Source organism: Pelecanus crispus, chromosome 14 (genome assembly GCF_030463565.1).
Source record: "Pelecanus crispus isolate bPelCri1 chromosome 14, bPelCri1.pri, whole genome shotgun sequence".
NCBI classification, from domain to species: domain Eukaryota; kingdom Metazoa; phylum Chordata; class Aves; order Pelecaniformes; family Pelecanidae; genus Pelecanus; species Pelecanus crispus.
Window position 1 is genome coordinate 9874037 of NC_134656.1, and position 20231 is coordinate 9894267.

The 20231-nt window shown below is 46.2% G+C and overlaps 1 protein-coding gene across 1 annotated transcript in view; it reads left to right on the forward strand.

Moving 5' to 3' along the window:
* Positions 1-478: 478 nt before the first annotated feature.
* KCNB1 (potassium voltage-gated channel subfamily B member 1) overlaps positions 479-20231 on the forward strand; it is a 126704-nt gene continuing 106951 nt past the window's right edge. Inside the window, exon 1 of the mRNA XM_075721186.1 lies at positions 479-1045. Within this exon, the coding sequence (XP_075577301.1) occupies positions 479-1045 (567 nt within the window). The remainder of the gene's footprint in view (positions 1046-20231) is intronic.

The following is a 20231-nucleotide window of genomic DNA, read 5'->3' on the forward strand; positions in this document are numbered from 1 at the left end:
CGTGCGCGGCCTCCGCGGCCGCCGCCCCCCGCCCCGGCCGGGGTGTGCGAGCGACCCTCCCGGGCAGCGCCGGGGGCCGGCCGTGGCGGGGGGGGGGGGCCCGGCGGCCGCCGCCCGGGGGAGCTCGGCGGCAGCGGCGGGGCCGGCACGTGGAGCGGGGCCTTCAGCACCGGGGGCGGACAGCGCCGGCCCGCGGCCGCCCGGCGCCCCGCGCGGTTCAGCACCGGCGGGCGGACAGCGCCGCCGCCCCCGGCAGATTAGCGCGGCCCGGCGCTCCCCCGCGCGGGGATAAGGCCGCGGCGGCGGCGCGGAGGTCAGCGGTCAGCGGTCAGCGGGCGGGCACCCGCGGGCGGGCACCCACGGCTGGGCTCTCTTGCAGCTCCGGGGCATGGAGGGCAGGGAGAGGTGAGGAGAGCCGGCCCCCGCGCGCCCTGCCCCACGCCGCACCTCTGAGCGCCCGGCCCGAGGGGGACCAGCGATGCCTCTGGGGATGAATAAGCATGGATCTCGCTCTACTACCTCTTTGCCTCCGGACCCCGCGGAGATCGTCAGGAGCAAGGCCTGCTCCCGAAGGGTCAAGCTCAACGTGGGGGGGCTGGCCCACGAGGTTCTCTGGCGGACCTTGGACAGGTTGCCGCGGACCAGGCTGGGTAAGCTCAGAGACTGCAACACGCACGACTCCCTCATGGAGATCTGCGATGACTACAACCTGGAGGAGAACGAGTACTTCTTCGACAGGCATCCCGGGGCGTTCACCTCAATCTTGAACTTCTACCGTACCGGCAAGCTGCACATGATGGAGGAGATGTGCGCCTTGTCCTTCAGCCAGGAGCTGGACTACTGGGGGGTGGATGAGATCTACCTGGAGTCCTGCTGCCAGGCCCGCTACCACCAGAAGAAGGAGCAGATGAACGAGGAGCTGAAGAGAGAAGCCGAGACGCTGAGGGAAAGGGAAGGGGAGGAATTTGATAACACTTGCTGCGCTGACAAAAGGAAAAAGCTCTGGGACCTCCTGGAGAAGCCCAACTCCTCCGTAGCGGCCAAGGTAAGATCTCCACATTTCTTCTCAAGTCTTGTCTGTATTGGCTCGTGACTGCGGTGATGCTGACATGAGGCGTTGCCCTGCTAGCCTTGCTTTAGCATCTGGGCACTTGTGGCTGGATGGATGCTGTGAGTGAAGGGGAGAAAGGCCTCCCAGACGCAAACGAGGTTTAACGTGTCGTTTTTGGGCAGTTTGGAAGGGATTTGGTTTGAGCTCCCTTGGGACAGTCTAGGCTGCTCAGTGTGGGAGCAGCTCCACTGACCCCTGCATCAGCATACGCTGACTGCCGTGGCTGAAGCTTAGTAGACCTGTTATCCAGTGGCCTGTCTCGGTGCATTTTGTAATAGAGACTTCCTTGGGCCTAAAACATGCATGTCTCCTACTGCTTAACCACACTGGCTTTTAAGAGGAGGAATTCTACTTGAACTCTTAGATCCAGGTCCAGTCAGGAAATAATGCCTTGCCTCGTAGGGCTTAATTTAAAATGCGGTGGTGAATACGTCTAGTTATTTGTATCATGCACTCCTAGGCTGTGGGTCTGCTAAAGCTGGTGGTTGAATCTCATCCTTTACCTGATTCCAGCCTATCTTAAGTGTCCCTGTGCAATACTGCTGCAGCTCTGTCTCTGTCAATAGTTGAAGTGCTGCTTACTCTGAAGTTGGTGCCAGTGCAACAGATCTATTTGAAGGCATTTGGAAGATAAGATCCATGTTAGGAGAAACCAATGTCAGAGTTGGCTCTGATAATTTAGCTGTCTCATGTTAGTCACATATTCTTTAGTGAGGAAATCTCTGCGAACACAATGATTCAGTAACCATGGGGACAAAAGTGAAGGGGGAGAGGTTGAAAACTGTGGGATGAATAACTGAAAAGCATGAGAGACTGAGCAGTAGGGACCAAAACTTGAATTTTCTACGTACTGGCATCCTCACAGTATGGCAAAGAGGTAGAAAGAGGCCCCAGCTACCTCTTCAGTGTCGCCTTCCTGTTGTATGTACATGTGCAAATGCAAACCCTAGCTCCATCCCATAGGAAGTCTGGCTTTGGGGGGCTACTTGGGAAAACAGACTTCTTCTTTCCCTCTTTTTATCAAAATGTTGCACATCGTGAACCAAGAGCACGTACGAAAGTTTGGGGAAGGGATTTTATGAAGCGTGGAACTAAATGGCTCCTTCTGGCAGGGGAAGGGAGAGGCACGGTCAGCTGCTGAACCGATTATCACTTTTTTAATGACAAACGGAGCCCCAGAATGTCTTTTTCTCTCCAAAGGCACAGATGACACTGTGCTGAATGCATTAATCATTTATAAGGCTCCTTTGGCACAGTCCTGGAATCCTGAAACACAGGCCCCAGGCTTCGCTGTCTGTGGCAACGACTCAAAATCCATTAGAGACTGTTGATGCTCATGATTTATTGTATATGAGCAGGGGTCATTCTTGCCAAATAAGTGTCTTTTGTGATTTATAAATGAAATACACTCTAGCTTCATTTTCTGAGAAAATTCTCAGAGTAAGTGCATTCACCATTGTAGGCTCTGGATTAATTGAGAGTGAATGGTAATGCATTATTATCCTTCCCATTTCAAGCTACCATTCTGTGACTTCGTTACTGTAATGAAAATGGTGCTGTGTGTTCTCAGACCTCAAATATTCCAGCAGTTCCCAAACGCAGATTTTTACTCATTTCAAGCGTAGCAAGGAAAATGGGCATGATGAACAATTAGCTTACCAGGCAGGGACAGCAGAGCTGCTAAGCCTATTCGTTATCCGATTTTCTCCCTGCTGGTGGATAGCTTTTTTTCTCAGGCCAGAGTATGCCCTTTGCTTTGATCACCTTCATGAGAATTCATTCCACGTATTGAATAGGCTGGACTGAGTCTTCAACTTCTGATGGAAGGACGTGGGGAGAGAGACTTGGCAGCCTGACCTGTTATCTGACCTAACCAGCTGTGCCCAGGCTGTGTTTTCTAAATCTGAGCCTCTGCCTGATAGCTCCTGGCCCGCTTTCCTCAGCTGTCTGCTCAGTGGAGCACTTCTGCTGAGGCCACGGGCCTCCAGGAACTTCTGTCACCTTTCCTAAAGCCAGATTCCATCTGCTTTGCCAGGTCTGGGAGCTCAAACTGTTCCTATAGAAAGGGAACAAAGTAAACTATTCTGAGGTTTAATGACTGTCACTGAAGGACCTAAAATAATTGGGAAAATGTGTACTACTCTCGCTTATTCTTTTTCTTCAGACTTGTGCCGCTCAGTGCAAAGGTTTTTTCCATTTAAATGTAAGAAATACAGGCTCCCTTCACGTTCTCTTTAAGAAGTCTAGAAAATGGCCACAAATGCAGGTTCTCCCCCAAACCTAACCCAGTCCCTCTGTAAGCCATGCCCCGTCGTCTAACTCCCGCTCCAGCCGGGTGGACTTTCTTGCTGGCTGCCAGCATTGTTTTTATTTTAATGTTTTCTGCACACCTAACCTGACTCCTCCATAACAGCTTACTGCAGAACTTCTTATGGTTATACTGGGACTGGTTAAATACTGAGAGAGCGAGGTGGTTTTTACTTGGTTTTGTTTTGTGGGTTTTTTTTTTTTTTTTTTTTTTTGAAAGGAATTATATGTAATGTACCTCAGGGTGGAAAACAGCATTCAAATAAGAGAAGACAGATCTCCCAGACCTTAATTTTTGTTGTTCTTTTATCCACTGGGGACTTACCCATCTCTTTTGCCTAATCTGTCTGGCTTTTAAACTAACCACCTCATGGCAAGCAGTGTCTTATTTATGTGTGATGCTTCACCCTGTGCGTGACTGAAAAGAATGCTCTGTTAGATTTTATAATACCCACTCTTTGAGAGCCTCCGGATTTCTACAACGAGGCATCAGACAGCTGTGGAAGCCCCAGGCTCACCGCCTTGTTACCCCCCAGCACTAGTGGAGGGGTGTTTGCTCGTTTCCTATAACGCTGCAGTTCCTCGCAGCGCTAACCCCAGGGTCAGGCCGTGCAACAGGCACCCAAACGCCTTCACCCACCAGTCCATTTAACTTGGAGGCACTTGCTGTGCTGTGCTCCCCTGCGCTCGCCCAGTGGGAAAACCCCTATGCACAACATTGAGCACCGAGGGACTGTACCTCTACCAAATGAAAAAATATTTAACAGGCAGTTATTTAATAAAACTCTTCATTTCTCTCTCTCCTTCACCTTACAAGATATTTTAAAGGATCAGTTTCTTCTGCTTCCTGTGGCTTTATTTGCCTGTATATCCCTGAGAAATACTCACTGCAGTCTTTGTGGATGCTTCCTCCTCTCCCTGTGATCACTGGTTTTGCATGTTCCTGCTTATTTTTATCATTCTCCCCGTCTCCCTTAATAGTTTGGTGGTTGATTTTTTTGGTTTTGTTTTTTAAATAGCATTCTTTCTGTACTTTGGTGAACTCGCAACATCCATTTTTAACCATAGAGGAGTCTCTGGTGCTCACTTCTGTCTGGATTTACCCTAGATGAAGATGAGGTGCAGATATTTTCTGGAGTAGCTATTACATTTTGTTGTATGGTAGTTTTCCTTTCCTCAAGAAAGAAAAGCAGCTCTCCAGAAGCCAAGCAGAACTGCTGCTTTTTCTCAGGACTTAGTGTCCATGTCAGGGCAGCAGTGGCTAGCGGTTCTCCAGCACCCTGGTTTGGGATTTTAATCTTAATTACTCTTTCCCTCACGATGGCTAAGCCTGGGCAGCTGGTTTCTGTCACCCAGAACCCAGCTAGCAGCCCTGGGTTTCCAAAGGAGAAGTCCCTCCTGTAGCTGTTGTTTTTTACTAACCAAACTAGCTGGGATCTGTGGGTGTCTCACCTGCTCGGTGAGACATTTGTTCCCCTTGGGAGAACCATCCCAGCTGTAATTCCAACTAGACTTCATGGCATCCTGAAAAATCACAGACTGCAGTTGTTCCATGCTTTCCACTATGAACAAATAAGAAATTAGACCAACTCAACACCTTAATGAACTTATACGGTCTTGGAAATCCTCTGGTCACCTGGACCTTTCCAGCAACTCTGCAAGAACATTGCTGCTTTTGCCTCTTAGGAGGAAAAGAAAGCCTTTCTTCTTTTAGTCCTTACAAATTATTTCCCTGATCAATATTTGAGCAATTAGTGTTGCACGGGGAGGGGAGGGGGAAAGTCTGCTCGTCTTACAGACTCCTCTGCATGTGCTGGTTTCATCTATTTTTCTCTTGCTGTCCTGAAGGCTGAGAAAAACACGATGACATCACCCGCTTTGCAAAAAGCTTCTCTGCATATCTGTATGTCAAGTAGGATGTGCACTTCCTCTCCTCCTCGCTGCCTCCACTTCCCACTTGTCCCTGTCCTGTTGGGAGCTCAGCTGCAGCAATCCCTCTGTTCTGACAGGCTATTTCTCATCCTTTCCCCTGTTCCTACTGTGTCTTTGCCAGTGCAATAATACCACATTTATCCTTGAAAACATGCAACTCCAATTCAGTAATCTTATTATGCATGCCTCTACATTTGTTGAACAGCTTTTCTCGAGCTGCCCACTGCTCTCTGCTGCTAATCTCTGGATGCATTGCTTAGGGATTGGGGAGGTTGCTCTGTAAGCTCTTTTCTTATTATTGTTGATAGTAGTGACAAAATAAGAATGATAAAGCCTCTTGGAGATGCATTTGCTACATCTAGAGTGTTCTTCCCCCACATGGGCTTTCTATTCCTGGCCCTCCCTTATGGCATGCAGTTTTCATTCATCTCTAAACCTGCCTGAATTTAGCATTCAGCAGAGGAAACCCCTCTCCCTAATTGCAGGGGTCACATCTTAGCCATGTCTTGTCTGCCTCTGAGGCTTCCATCACAGGGCAGATGTTGACTTTGCCTGTTAAAGCCAGATTGCCCATATTTTGCTTGCATCTGTGACTTTCATTTTTCTGATGCAGCTACTGCCTTGGCTTTTCTGCTATATATAGGAGACTTCTTTCCTTCATCCAAAGTAAAATCCTGCCTTTGGAGATCCTCAGAAGCAGAGCCTCATTCCAAAGCCTTTCCCCTGGGTTCAGGGATTTGCCACTTTGCTCTATAGCTTATCACTGGGTTTCTAGCACAGCACTGTCCTGTGGACACACAAACAATTGCTGTTCTGTATCAATCTCTTTTCATCCTGCAGCTCCATTCTGGGTGCTTGTCCTTCCAGTAAACTTGTTAAATCTTTTGTCTGGGGAGCTCTAATTCCTACGTTCAGTTCCCTGCAATGTGTCCTCTGCCTCTGTCTCACTGGTTACCTTCCTACAATGTATTGCTGTGCTGCCGGTTCCCAGAACGCTGCATTACAGCTTCCCTAAACTCCCAGTTTTGGGGGGAAAAAAACCCCAAACCCTAGTAATACTGCCAGCTGGTAATTATGTCCTGTGATTTTTCCTGGCTCGAAAGGAACTTGCTGGGAGTCCCTGTAACATGGGAGACAACCAGGCCATGATATCGGCTTGTTAGTCTCCCACATCCCTAACGCAACATCCTGCGTTATTTCCTGCGCGGTATGCGTCTGCCAACAACAAGCTCATTCTAAGCTCTCCAGGTGGGATGCTCACCCTTCGAAGGTGATCCTTTCTCCAGACCTATTACTGCAGCCCTGAGCACTCCTTGGATCCAGGCAGGCAGCTGCCTGCCATTTCCTGCCTGAAAAAGGTTTGGGTTCAGCAGTTTACAATCTGAGCCTGCAGGTTTGCAGTCTCTAAAGAATTTTAGAAAAGGCAAGTTGAAATTGTTATGCCTAGCAGTTCTTTTGATGTACTTGCCATCCAGTCCATGAAGTATAGTGTGCACAAACGTATATGCAGGCATAACCCTGGATTTTTAGCTTATCTACCTTTCTGCTAGGAAAGCGTGGAGCAAGTTTGTGGTCCTCCCTGAGCCTAAGCATCCACATCTGTATGAGACTGCCTGCCTCAGGAGGGAAATGACAAGCTTACGTGCTTGGGCTGGATTCCTCAGAGGACATGTGCTATAGAAGTATAGGCGATGCTATTTTTAAAGCACCAGCTCTCATTTGTACCTTTGAAAAAATCTCTCTGAGAAATTAATTTGCCTTGGTGCTCAGCATTCTCCCATCCTGCTCAGCCTGCAAGCAGACATGGTTTAAGGTGCCAGCATCACCAGTCAAAAATGTAGGAAACCTTACAAGAATGGAAAAATCCCCATTTTGTTCAGCTGTGACTGCAGAGGTTTGGTAATGATGGGATTCAGAAGAAGAGTGCTGGGCCTGATCCACCCAGGAAATGCTGGCACAGTGTAATGCTCGCAAAGTGCGGGTGCAGCTTCGGCTAGTACCTGTGCAAAACGCTCACACGTGCTGCTGAGCCAAGCGTGCCGTGCCCGACGGGTGCGTGCTGACTGCAGCGGTGTTTGGAGCTAGCTATGCAGAGGCACACTCCAGAGCTGTGTAGAAAAATCAATTCTTTTCATTTTTTTAAACCACATTTTTCATTTAACTCTTCTTACACAGATAAAGGATAAATATCCTTGCCATCATGTTCCTACTTTTGCCTGTTCCTCTTGATGCTAAAGATCACAGTTTCCTTCTGATTTCTCTCGGCGTAAATGCCCCCATGGAGGGGAATAACCCAATGTTACTTTTACAACATGAGCGTTGCTATTTGTCATTGCTAATGGCAAAATATTTATGTCAAAGAAAGTTCACAGCTGATCACTTAGTTCTTGTAATAAACACAGTCAATATGATTTACTCCATGGAGATATCTGGCAGCAACAGAAGAGGCACAATGTGGCCAGTGAATGTGAGCAAGACATTAATATTAGCCTTCTCCGAAGAAGCTATACATGGACACTATACGTTGTCACTGCTTCTACTACATTAAGGCAGACGAGGATCAGATGCAAAGATCAGCCTTGGGTTGGCTTCCCATGTGTTGCACTAGGAGCGGGAGCACCGGCACCATGGTACGGCAATAGCCGAGCTGGGTTTGGAGATTGCTGTCCTTATGGGGCAAAACTGCTTCAAGGGCTGAGGGGGTAAATCAGCTCTGTGTTGCTCTGTGCTGTGGACCTAGGAGAAGGCAACAGCTCAGGGATCCCTGCCCCACTCCCCATTACTTAACTGCCGTACCTGAGCTGCTTTAGCTCTGGCACCCTTTATCTTTAGGATGACCTTCTCCTAAGTTTTAGTCCCTGGGGCAATAACCGCACATTCACCTCCTGGCTTTTTCAATTACTCACACAACAAAAGTAAACATTGTAGTAAGCTTGCCCCCTGAGTTTGGCTGGTCTCTGGCTTGTCTCTGCTATCCTAGCTTTTCTTAGCCTCCCCTGTTTCCTTTACAATCTGGCACTAGCTGATCACATTTACCAGCAGGACTCGGTGAAGTGTCTTTCTGATTTTTTTAATGAAAAAATTCTACTCTCTATTCTAGAGCAAGTCTGGAAGAGTGCTGAGCATCCCTACACAAGCAGTGTGCCTTTGTACCTGCTGTAGCCCCTCCCAAAATGCTAGCATTTAAATATCCCAAGCACATTTATTTTCTAGGTCCCCTAATAACACCAGCAGCCACAGCCTTGCCTCTGTGGAGGGTGAAACCCCCATTGAATGTCATGGGAACAGATGAGTATTATAACGTCTGTACTCATCAAGCAAAGCTCTCAAAGTGCTTTGAAAAGATGGATTACTTAAGGCCAGGACAAACCTGTGATATATGTATTATCCCCATCTTAAAGTGAAGAGGTGATCGTTGCCCAAGGTCAGTGAGGAAGGCCAGGGCAGAGCTGGGGCGGGGGGTGGCCCTGGCTCCCCTCTGTCCCACGTCACCAGTACGCTTTTGTGGCACAGGTGAGCTTCCGCGGCCCTTGCCTGCTGCCTGCGGCGTGACATTAGAGCGAAAGGTGCTGGCAGCCCTCTGACAGTTTATGCAAGGGGATGGAGTGAGAAATCAAACCTCTCTTTGTTTCAGCACAGATATTCCTATTTATATGAGCACAGCCTGGAAAACTTTGTCATGTTTGAGGAATGAACGGTTACAGAAAACCAGAAAGGTTTTCTCTGGTAGATCTAAAAGCACAAGGTCTGTACTGGGGCTTCTCCAGCACTCTCTGATGCAATTCTGACTGTGGGGAGGGGATGCTGTTAAACTGTATTGAATAGCAAGAGAGTAAGTATGTTAGCATATATATATATGTAATTGTATTATGAAATTATATAATAATTCATAATATGTATCCAATACTGTATATATTGATATATATGTGTACATACTATATTAAAATTGCCCCCCTGTATGGAAATTCCTTTGTACCAAAATTAACCTAGGTATTTATTTTCAATTAAGAACTAATCCTAGCAACCAGCTCCTCTTTGAGCACAGCAAACATAATGAACTACTCGAACATTACTCAACAGGAGTAGTATCTCCTCAGAAAAAACAGTTGCCAACTTTGATAGTAACAGTATCTGTGTCAACGGGAGGGTCAGAGCATGGGCTTTTTGGTAATTTGGGAGCTCCCTTCAGCCTGGCCTTGAAGATGTATTGACATTTTAAGGAATGTTCCCCCTTTCCCCATTCATGAGTCTCTCCCAGACCTGTGGTGATTCCTGTGAGTGTTTTTGCTGAAGTTTGCAGCTAGTCTGGTCCAACAACGTGGACCATTGGTCCAAAGGCTGTGGATGTTTTGTGACTCTTCCCCTGAGGTGCTGGCACTGCAGTGTGGGGTAGGTGGCCTTAGCACTCTGCTGCTTGGTTGTGTGTCTAAAACCTGGGTTAGGGCAAGAGAAATCAATAGCAAAGCAAAAACCAAAGCATTTGTTGGTACCTGAATCTCGCATTGACAAATCTCATGTGAAAAATGACATCCATCAGGTATCCATCTAACCTCATAAAAAAACTTGTGTCACTAACAAAATCCGGGTGAAAAGGCAAAACAAATGGAAGGAACAATTTATTTTAAAGTTCATTTTTTCTGCAGTACATAATCAGTTCCAGTTATTATGAATACAACTTATTCAATGCTGTTTGGACTAGGATTCATGCAGAGTCTCTAGCCAAAAGCACAGATTACTTTTGTTTTATTTTATTTAAGTCCATTTGCTCTTGCTCATTTTTGAACAAAATGGAGCTGTAAATCTCATTTGCAGTACATAAACAGCATAAGCACCAGAAATGCTCTCTGATTGGTACTGATGGACAAAATGTTTCTAAAACGTGATTATACCTACCAAATCTTATTTTAGACTTAAGATTCCTCATGGGTATCTCTTGAAAATACTCATTTTGCTAAAAGAATAAACTGAAGATGTGAGCAAAGAGGTCTGTCTCAGTCTTACGACTTAAAATCTTTTGTAGAGGACAGGAACTCCAGGAAGTGCACTTTCCATGACACAAGAAATCTCTCTGACGTGCCAGGTGTGCTTTGCTTGGCTGGTTTCAATGGTATGTGATCGTAGTGTAAACTGGGAATGGAAACATACTGTGGCACAAAGCACCAGGAGCAGCTCCTTGATTCCCTGAGGACCCTTTTATATGACTATGTCCAGTCTTTTCTTATCCTCTTCTGCAGCGATTTGGTATCTGCCAGTCCCTAGATTTCTCTACCCTGGCATCTGAGTGCATTGTAATGTGTTTGTCCTCCCAGTTGTCTTGTGAAGGAGAGCAGCACAATTATTCCGGTTTACTTGGAGAGGGTACAGAGGGACTAACTGGCTTCTTGGGGTCTGTGATGGAGCAAGGAATGGAGTTGTAATCCACCCCTAATCCCTGGGCCACTTTTTTCTCTGGTGCAGCTGGACTCCAGCTGTAAGCATTCAAGAGGCAGCTGTAATACAGAAGAGTTTAATGCTTCCATGAAACTGCCTAGGAATCCATCTCACATTGGTTTTCTTCATATTTCTGGGAATCTCATTTGTGCCTGGCACATTCTCAGCTCTGAAAAACTTCATTCGCATGGCTGTAGTTTTTCTGTTTGTTTCAAAATGTCCATCTATTGCTCTGCACACTTAATTTCTTTTACATCACATGCATTAACCATAGTGATCACACATTAAACAAACTCTTTACTTCTCATAATTGGTGGATTTGACCACTTCCGCTATTAGTAATTACTGTAACATCCTTGTACTTCTCCATATCTGGCCATTCTCAAAAACTATGGGCTCATCAAGTGTCTGGATAGAAAAGGAGTGTAATTCACTTTCTGAGGCAATGTTTGCTATCTGCTGTCAGAAGAACCAAGCCTCTGTGGTGGAATATGAAGCTTTCACTCCTTGTTTCCTTATTTGTGAATTTTTGGTAAATCTGTCATTCATAGCATAAAAGTTAAATCATTTTAGAAAAGAAAAGGGGGGAAAAAAAAAAGTGGTGTCTTCTCTCCTGTCAATGTGCCAGAAGTTTATTAATAATACATAATAATTATACATTGCATTTCTTAGCTCCTTTCATCTGAGGATCTTAAAGTGCTTCACAAACATTAATTAAGTAATCCTCATGACTGCCTGGTGCAGTAACTATTATTATCAATCTACACTTAAATATGACAATGCAGAAGAAATAGTAAATAAGAAAATCTCCCAGACACAGTCAAGAGCAAACCTGGTCTAGAAAGGTAAAGCAAGCTGGAGAAGATATCATCATTTTGTAGCTGTGTTTTGTGTAAGCAAATCCACCAGTCTGCTTGTCAATGTATTGGAGCCATTATATCTGAAGTTGACTGGTGTTGGACACAGGCCGAAGACAGCAGTTAGGAGATTTTCTAGACCAACACAGTATTATCTCTGCTGGCAAGAGGAAAGTTGCAATTGGCAGCAGAACTCGTGGCCCTGGTTGAAAGCAGCAGAGCTGGTGGCAGAGGGCTTTCTCTGAAGCAGCCTCAGCGATGGGATTTACTGATCCTTACTCTAAGAGAGCCTTTGTTTATTATCCTTTGCAGGAGGGGTCTCCGAGGTGCAGCCCGTCAAGTGCATGTGGTGTCCCATGAATGCTCTCTTTAACCATCAGCAGACCCAGCTGACCACCAAGGCTGTCACAGCGATGGGGTCTCTCCTAGTGCCCGCACCAGATGGGTGCAAGGGACCCAAAGCTGTCAGCCCAGTGCAGCTGGTCCCACCAAGGGGTAACCATGCAGAGTGTGAGGACCTTCACACTTGAGCTCTTCATCTCTGACTGCTCCCCTGCTCTCTTCCCTTCCACAGGGAGCCACTGCAGAGCTGCTCCCAGGCTGAGTCTGCTTTTGCAGGGGAAAGAGCTTTTGTGGTGTCCCCAGCCAGCGTAGCGTGCTCCTTTCCATGCACAAAGCTTTAGGAAGTCCTGCACAGGGTGGACTGCAAGGCTCACCTTAGTGCTTTCCCCTCAGCCCTTGGACTAAGAGTTGCATGAGCGTCTGCGTCTTATTAGCTTGACTGGTGTCACTTAGGAATGGGTTTGTTCTCAGAAAGAATAGCTTTTGTTAGGCTATAACAGAGATGAAAAAATAAATACATACCAATGTTCTGGCAGCAAACGACCCCTCACTTTACAGCTGTACCTCATGCTTAATTGCCGGTGAGCTGAATTAAACTTAGGTTAGTCAACACGTGGTTATTCTTAGCCTCTAATCTTCCCCAGGTAAGAGTCTGATTGATCTCAGCAGGTTTTGCCGCATTTAGCTGAGAAAAGCCATGACTTCTAAATGTGTTACCTGTTACTATGAGGAAGGCAGGCTCACACAACAGCAGTTTTGGTTTTCAGTGTTAAGTACCTGCTGGTTTTTGCAATGTATTAAGATAGATTATGTCTGTGTTGGGAGGGACTATGAGGACGTGGTGTGGATCCAATCTCCCAGGAGGGCTGAAGACCGTCTGGTACCACGAGAGCTCTCAGATATGTCAACCTCTAGTTTTGCCTTTGGAGGAGATGCCAAATGGCATGACCTGCATTTACTTTTGGTTTATTTTGACAAAGTTGTGGGCTTGGTAGCTGACTCCAGGTATATTGAGCCCTAGTTATTGTTATTTTGATCCTTCAAGGTAAACTTGAAGCAGATGAGGTGTGGTGTGTGGACTCTGATTAATTCCCACTGATCTGGGGCCTACTAGCCCTGCCTTGACTGAAGCAGATCTTATCAAAGGGAGCTTTTCAGGAAAAAGAACCTCACACATCCTTCATGTCACCCAAGGTACCAACAGACCCAACGCTTGCTGTATCTGTTTTGACCCCTTCCTGACTTCAAGTTCCTGTATGTGGCTCAGCATGACAGGACAGGGCACTTCTAGGCTGTCCTGGTAAGGAGATATTTCCACCAAACGCAAGATGTGCTGCATTCTAGATCACATCAGGTATCAGTGTTCATTTTGCTAATTGACATGTTTGTGCTCTCTCTGTCTGTGTGAACACACAATGTTATTCTATAGGAGTAACTTTAGACTTCCAGCAATCCCAGGGAATGGTCTCGTTTAACACCTGCAGCCATGGCCAAAGCCAGCTTTAGCATATGCAATCTACCTACTGAAATAGGAGATTTCATCATGCTAGGCAAATGCATTGGGTCCCACTAGAGTGATGTCTGGCCTCTCTTCTCTGCTGAACACTGGGGCAGGTATAATTCCATTATTTTTGCATGTCCATTCAGCAAATTTGTTCTTTAGCTTAAGTTTCTGGCTATGAATGAATGGTGATGAATGAAACCCACTTGACTTAGTAGTTATTTTTAAAGATGCTCTTAAGATATTCATGTAAAGTGGCTGTGAAATACTTCCTAGTTTGCACTATCTTCTGGAAAACTTGCTTCATGGTCCAGATAACTTGGGCATGGTGATGCTACTTCCAGGAGTTACAGATATAATTTCTTTAATTCATAAACTCTTCGTAGTAAGTTCCATCTCTTTGTTTGGTGTTTATATAGTACTAAGTGCAACACTGTCCTGACTCACAGCTCGTGTATCCTACCCCAAAACAAGTCATAAATATGTTTTACAGAGTAAACAAAAACTGCTGTAGGAAAGGTATGGGGTTTAGTTGCCATAATTACTAATCCCGTAACCAAACTGGCCTGTTTCTTGAGGAACAGTGGCAGAAGGATGGCGTGCCTCTGCCTGCTCTTGCTCACTTAAACTGGGATCCCAGTTTCCAGTAGGACTCTGGGCTGTGCAAAGCAGCGAGGGATTAAACAACCTGTTTGGTCTCACATAGAGGCAGTGATCTCCAAAACAGTGAGTGGAGCAGATAAGGAGAGAAAGTTATTGCTTTGGCTGTCCCTGCTTAATTCACCTAAGCTGCCTGCATCACGGGTTTTGTTGCTATAAACTAGTCCTAAAGCAACTTGGAGGTGTTCCCCCAGGCACTCAGTGCCAGTTTCAGTACATGAGTGCATTACTGATACTTTCACACAAACGTAATCTCTGGTCTTGACTTGAGCAGGCTTAGGCAAGCATGTGTGCGCAAAGGAAGGATGAACAGCTAGGTTGTACACACAGTTGCCGTGCTTTAGCATGCAAATCAGGTGGTTGGAATACGCAAATGTATCTTGAGGTTTATATAAGCAATTACTCAATCTGCATGTGGAAAAACAGGATAATTGTGTGCAAATTAGACGTATCATTGCATAGAGTGCAGTTGTGTGTCTAAATGGTCAGCAAATCAGATCCTTTCTATCCGTAATTAATGACTTCATATCCTAAGGGAAACTAAGTACTAAGTCTCTTCCTAATTTTTTTTTTTTTTTTCCCTTTTCCACCAGGTCCTTAAACAGTTCAAATCTCTGCTGTCATTTCATCCCTTGTTCCATATGTTATAGCCTACCTGTTGGAATGTTTATTTTCCTTAGCATTTTTTGGGGGAATGAGCCATAATGCTGGTAATAGGCTCCCTCTTCCTGCCCACAGATTGATCTTTTGCATCGAAAAGGTCTTCAGAAGCCTGTCCCTTTCAGTCAAAGTCCTTCACCATTGACCTCCTTGCTGCAGTCTTTCCCAAAGCGTTTCTGGCGAGTCCAGTGAGTCAAAATTTAGCTCAATGTTCTTGAATTAACCCCGTGAGTTGTACTACTCTGGTGTGTCTTCCCCCCATGCAGGTGGGGTGAAGCCCCAGACTGAGAGAGGTGACTGTCTGTTGGGCAGAGGTGTGGCTGATATTGGCAGATCAGGGGTCATGGCTTTGTTACGAGCTTTCTGCACAAAAAGGTGATTTTTCTTCTTGCGCCTCTGACCAACAGCTGCAAAAGATGGAAAATCTCTCTTTGCTTTTCCCATGCTTGTCTTGGTAAGATGTAAATCCTTTGGGCACCATTTCTTTGCTCTGTACTTGTACACTGGAGCCCTAGTTCAAGGGGCAAACCAAACACAGTCTGTCTTTTTACTGCCCTGCTGGTACAGCATCATTTCTGCTCGTGTTCTTCAGAAGGAATACAGAGAAAGCTTACTTTGGCCAGCTGTTGCCTTTTTGATTTAGTATCTTAGGTGGTCAACAGCTAATGATTAATCTTAAATGTCACCTCTTTTCCTTTCAGACTGACTCCATAAACTGTTGGGATGTTTCAATACATTTTAAGTAATGCAATGATGCCCTGTGCCAAAGAACAGAGAGCAAGTATGGCAAAGCTCCAGCCTTTGCACCTGTTCTGGTCTGCTTTTTGTGTGAAGTGCTATATAATTGTCTTCTTCATTAGCAGCCTGCTGAATTTTGGTGTGTGACGGATTAAAAACTCTAATGAATATGGAGTATTTCAAACATTTTCCTTTGGGACCTCGTACAGAATGGAGATTTTTGGAGCTATATGTTCGTATAATAAGAAGGAATGGAAAATGCCTTCCCCTGCCCTTTTTCAAAGTTATCTCTTAAGAGTGAGTATCAAAAGAGACAGCTGATCCTCCTGCCTTGCCTAGGGCATACATGATGCTCAGATCCAGCTGACCCACTGGCTGGATCTGGCTAGAGGTGAAATGAAAGCCTTGCTAAGGAAAATTCAGCACGAGCATAACTTTCAGCATGTGAGTAGTCTCCTTGAAGTCAACAAGTCTTAAGCATCTGCTTAACATTAAGCATGTAGCAAAGAGGGAGTGAGTTATGGTGCAGTTAAAGGACCCATTTCACTGAGGAGGCCAGGAGCATGTGCTGGTTAAGTTTTTGTGAAAATAAGGACATTTTCCTCCTTCAATTAAAATTCTTCAGTGTGTAAGGTTAATGTGCCATTTGCAGCATCCAGGAGGCCCAGGAGAGATTGTTTCTGGGGAACAGATGTTCAACAATCTGCATTTTATTTTTTCTCAGTCTGGATACCTTCTTGCTTCTACTTGCAGAAATCAGATCCTCCAGATCTCCAGGGAAGGCTGTTCTCTGCCCTGGTCAGTCTCTGTAGGGTTCCCTCCTGAGGGGATCAGAGTGCTCTGCAGGAGTCTGCTTAAGCCCACTTTGCAGGCAGGGAAACTGAGGCACAGTGAGACACTAGCAGCTTTCCCAACTCCCCGGTCAGGTTTGAACCACAGGCAAGTGTTTCCCACACCAAGTCAGCTGTGCAGGCAGTGCCAAACCACCCAGCTGAGCTGGAGGCTGTCAGACGTGCGCTGTGCGCCCTCGGCCGGGGCTCGGAGCAGGCACGCCAGCGCTGACCTCCCTCAGCTGGCACGCTAGGCTGGTAAGCCAGAGTGAAGCACCTCTGAGCCTGAGCCCTAGCATCCTGTGTGACCATTGAGACCTCATCTGCTTTTTGAGGCTACAACTGTGACAGTACTGGGCCCAGGAGATGCGAGGTATTGCTGAAACGGGGAAGGGAATCTGTGTTTTCTCTCATTCAGCCATCTGTGTCCCATTGCACATTCAGATCAAGTCCTTTCCCCTCCCTGGTGAAAGCAACACTTGGTTTCTCTCTCCTGCCAGCATTGCAGAGCCAGTCTCACTGCAAGAGAGTGGGAGAAAGCAGGGAGAACCCCTTTTTGACTTAATTTGGAAATATCCTACCAAACTGCATAGCAAAAATCCTTGAAAGCAGAAATCCATGTAACGGCAGCTCTCTGATGGGCCAGGTTTCTCATCGGGGTGAAGGAGTAGGATGTGCTTGCAGGAGCTCAGTTAGATCAATAGGCTGGTAGAGGTAGGGTGGCTTAAACCTTTCTGTTATTCTGAAGCATTTTGCTGGGGGAAACAAAGGGATGAAACTTTTCCCGGAACTTTTAACCAGCTCCTGAGCAAGGGGCCCGCTGTAGAGGCAGCAGCCGAGCAGTTCCCCAAGGGAAAGCCCCCAGCCCTGGGAGTGCTGCAGCCAGCCAGCAGCCAGCACACACAGATGCTCTCCAGCCTGCAGGGAACATCAAGGTCTTTTTTGCCAGATAATAAATCTCAGTCCTTAACTGGCTGCACAGGGATACTATTCCTCTCCAGGTGAAGAATCACATGGCCATAAAATTTTGTAATATAAACAAGGCAGACGTGGTCAGAATCCTATTTGGACAGATTTATAGCTTGCCTATGGAGCAGCAACCTTGCCTGGGCTTTATGCCACTGGTAATTAATATGTATCCTGGGCTCTGTTTTCCTTCTGGACAGTGTACTTTTGCATGCTTATGTTTTAGACTGTAAGCATGAAAGTCTGCTGTCTTCTGAGAAAGACTTTCCTGGGGAGGCTGTGCTGGAAAGCTATTGCCCTGCAGATTGCATGGAAGTGAAAGATAGTGAATGGCCAAATTTGGGAGAGCAGCACTTCCCCAGCACACTTAAAGCTTCCAGGTAGCTGGCGATGAGTCTTTGTGCAGTAATTATCACAGAGAGAGTTGATGTTTGCCATAGTTTCTGCCTACACTGAGATGAAGAGGTTGCTGGAGAAACCTCATTTTGTCTGTTGACATTGGACCGTGACCTCCATCTCCCTGCCCTGTCAGTGGGATATTTATGGGAAACAATGGCAGTGTCTAGGTGCAAATACCTACACCCAATATTTGAACGCAATTTCTCTGCTGCTAATTTATTCCAGTCTAATTCAGCGAAGCATGTACATGTAGGCTTCACTTTCAGCATGTGTTTTCAGAATGTGTGTACATCCCACCAAAGCTGACTAAAGGGGTGCTCACGCTCTCCTGAAGCGGATCAGTGCCGTAGAAGAGCTGGGTGTCTACTGAGGCAATCTGGAGCACTGTGGTGACACAGAGAGGCAAGGACGCAAGAGATTTATCACCAGCAAACCCTCCTAGCAACAGGGGTGGCAGCAGGGTCCCTTTTGGCCCACAAAGAGGCAGGGCCAGATGAGGATAGATCGTGTTGCCTCAGTATTTACCTCCTGTCCTCAAATGCTGGGTAAAGCCGCCATTTTATTTTCTCCTCTTGATGGCTTTTCTTGGAGCGACATCTGTGTCCTTCGTTGTCCTCCTTTTGCAGGTGTTCATAGCCAGCGGTGACTGCAAGAGTTACCACTCCTTCGAGCAGCTCAGACTTGTCCATTTTCACCATTCACACTCAGGTCATCTCTTAGGCATTCCCTTGCAACTCTGCACTTCAAAAACTATTTGTGTTTAATAATGAAGGAATTAAAGAAAAAGGCAGGGAGACAAGAAAAACTTGTTCCATGCTATTGCAGGGGCCACAATCCCAGCACTGGATTGGGCATAGATTTTCAGCTTGGACAGTCCCCCACGTATTAAATCCCTGCTCAGGATCATCCAGCTCTTTAGTCACTAACTACTCGCAATAATGCAATTTTCCTTCTTCTCACACAACAGCTGTTCCCTCTTTGCTCTCCTTCCCATTTTCTGGAGGCATTCAGTCACAGTGCTTGAGTACAGAGGAGTTTTGGCATTGTGAGCCCCCTCCATCCTCTGTTGGTAGGGGTACAGTATAAAAGATGTATCTGATTAATGACCAGTGACCTAGTGCCATTCAAAACTATCTGTCATCAAGTAGGAGGCAAGATACTGAGCACATTAAAATCTGTCACCTTTAGGATTTGGATTGGAAACAAGCACTGTTGCTTTGCTGGGTTATTTGTTTTATCGTTAATGAGATTTCTCTGCACTTTTCTGTCTCTGTGCGGTTTGGAAAACACATTTTGGTAGGCCAGCAATCCTAGAAACATAGGCCTTAATAACAAAATCAATATGGTTTCATTAGACTTAGCGCTTGGTGTGCAATTATGTTATTTTCTCAACAGCAAGTGGCTGTATCGGCTCACGCAGGGAGAAGGGCTTAGCCGGGAGCTTGCTGAGGCTTGCCTGGGTGTGGACTTTGGGCTGCTGGAAGCCAGGGCTCGGGTTTACCATACACCAGCTTTGCACTAACTCCCCACAGTGATCTTTTTGTGTATGCTGTGTGTAAGACAGTTTACTCCTCAACTGCGTATTTGAAGCCATGGAGACTGTGGACGGCAAAGGCTACCTTGTGTTTGTGATCAAGTTAGTCACTGAGGGTTGAACAAAAGCATTCTGCAGCAAATGATTCCATCACAGGTGCTCTGTGACCCTACCACACATTATCCCAAAATAACTCAGTCATGTGGCAGTTTCACAGCATATGTATGGGCCAAATTACTTCTTTTTAAAGTAGATTAGGTAAAAGGACCTGGTTTTCCGATTAATGACTTAAGACGTATTGATTGAATGACAACCAATCTGAAAGGCTGGTTGCCATAGGATTGTCTGATACCTCCAAAAAAAAAAGAAAAATAAAAAGAGTTTCTTTGGGTTCAGAAGTCGATGGTACACCGGCATTAATGCTAAGGCATGTAGTTTGGTCTTGTTTATACTTCCCCTGCTATTTACAGAGATCTCTGGTGGTTTATGAAATTTCATGTGAGATGGTAAGAGGCAAGAGTGCGTTGGGATGCTCCAAGATGCTGTGCTGATGAATAGCATTTCATCATGCTGGCAAAGGCCTGAGGAAACTCTGCGCTGATGGCTGCCTTCGTATCTTCATCCCCACAGAGCCCCTTCCCAGCACTGGCAGCGTTTGATCAAAGTCTTTAATTTGAGCTCTGTGTTGCAGGAAAAGCAACACAAGCAAGGTCCCTCCTCTACCTCCGGCAGAAGGTACAAGCTGCTTCTGTCCGAGCCAGGATTTTCAAAGCAGGAGAGGTTCATTGTATGGTACCACACAGGCAACCAGACTGTATGTGTATTTCTAAGCCTTTGGAAAGGTGCACAAAGTGTGGGTGGAACGGCAGGTTATTTGTTATTTGAGGTGAACAGCCCACACTATGTTCAAAATGACCTAACCAGTCTAATTATAGAGCTAACAGCTGTGTTATAATTCAGATTT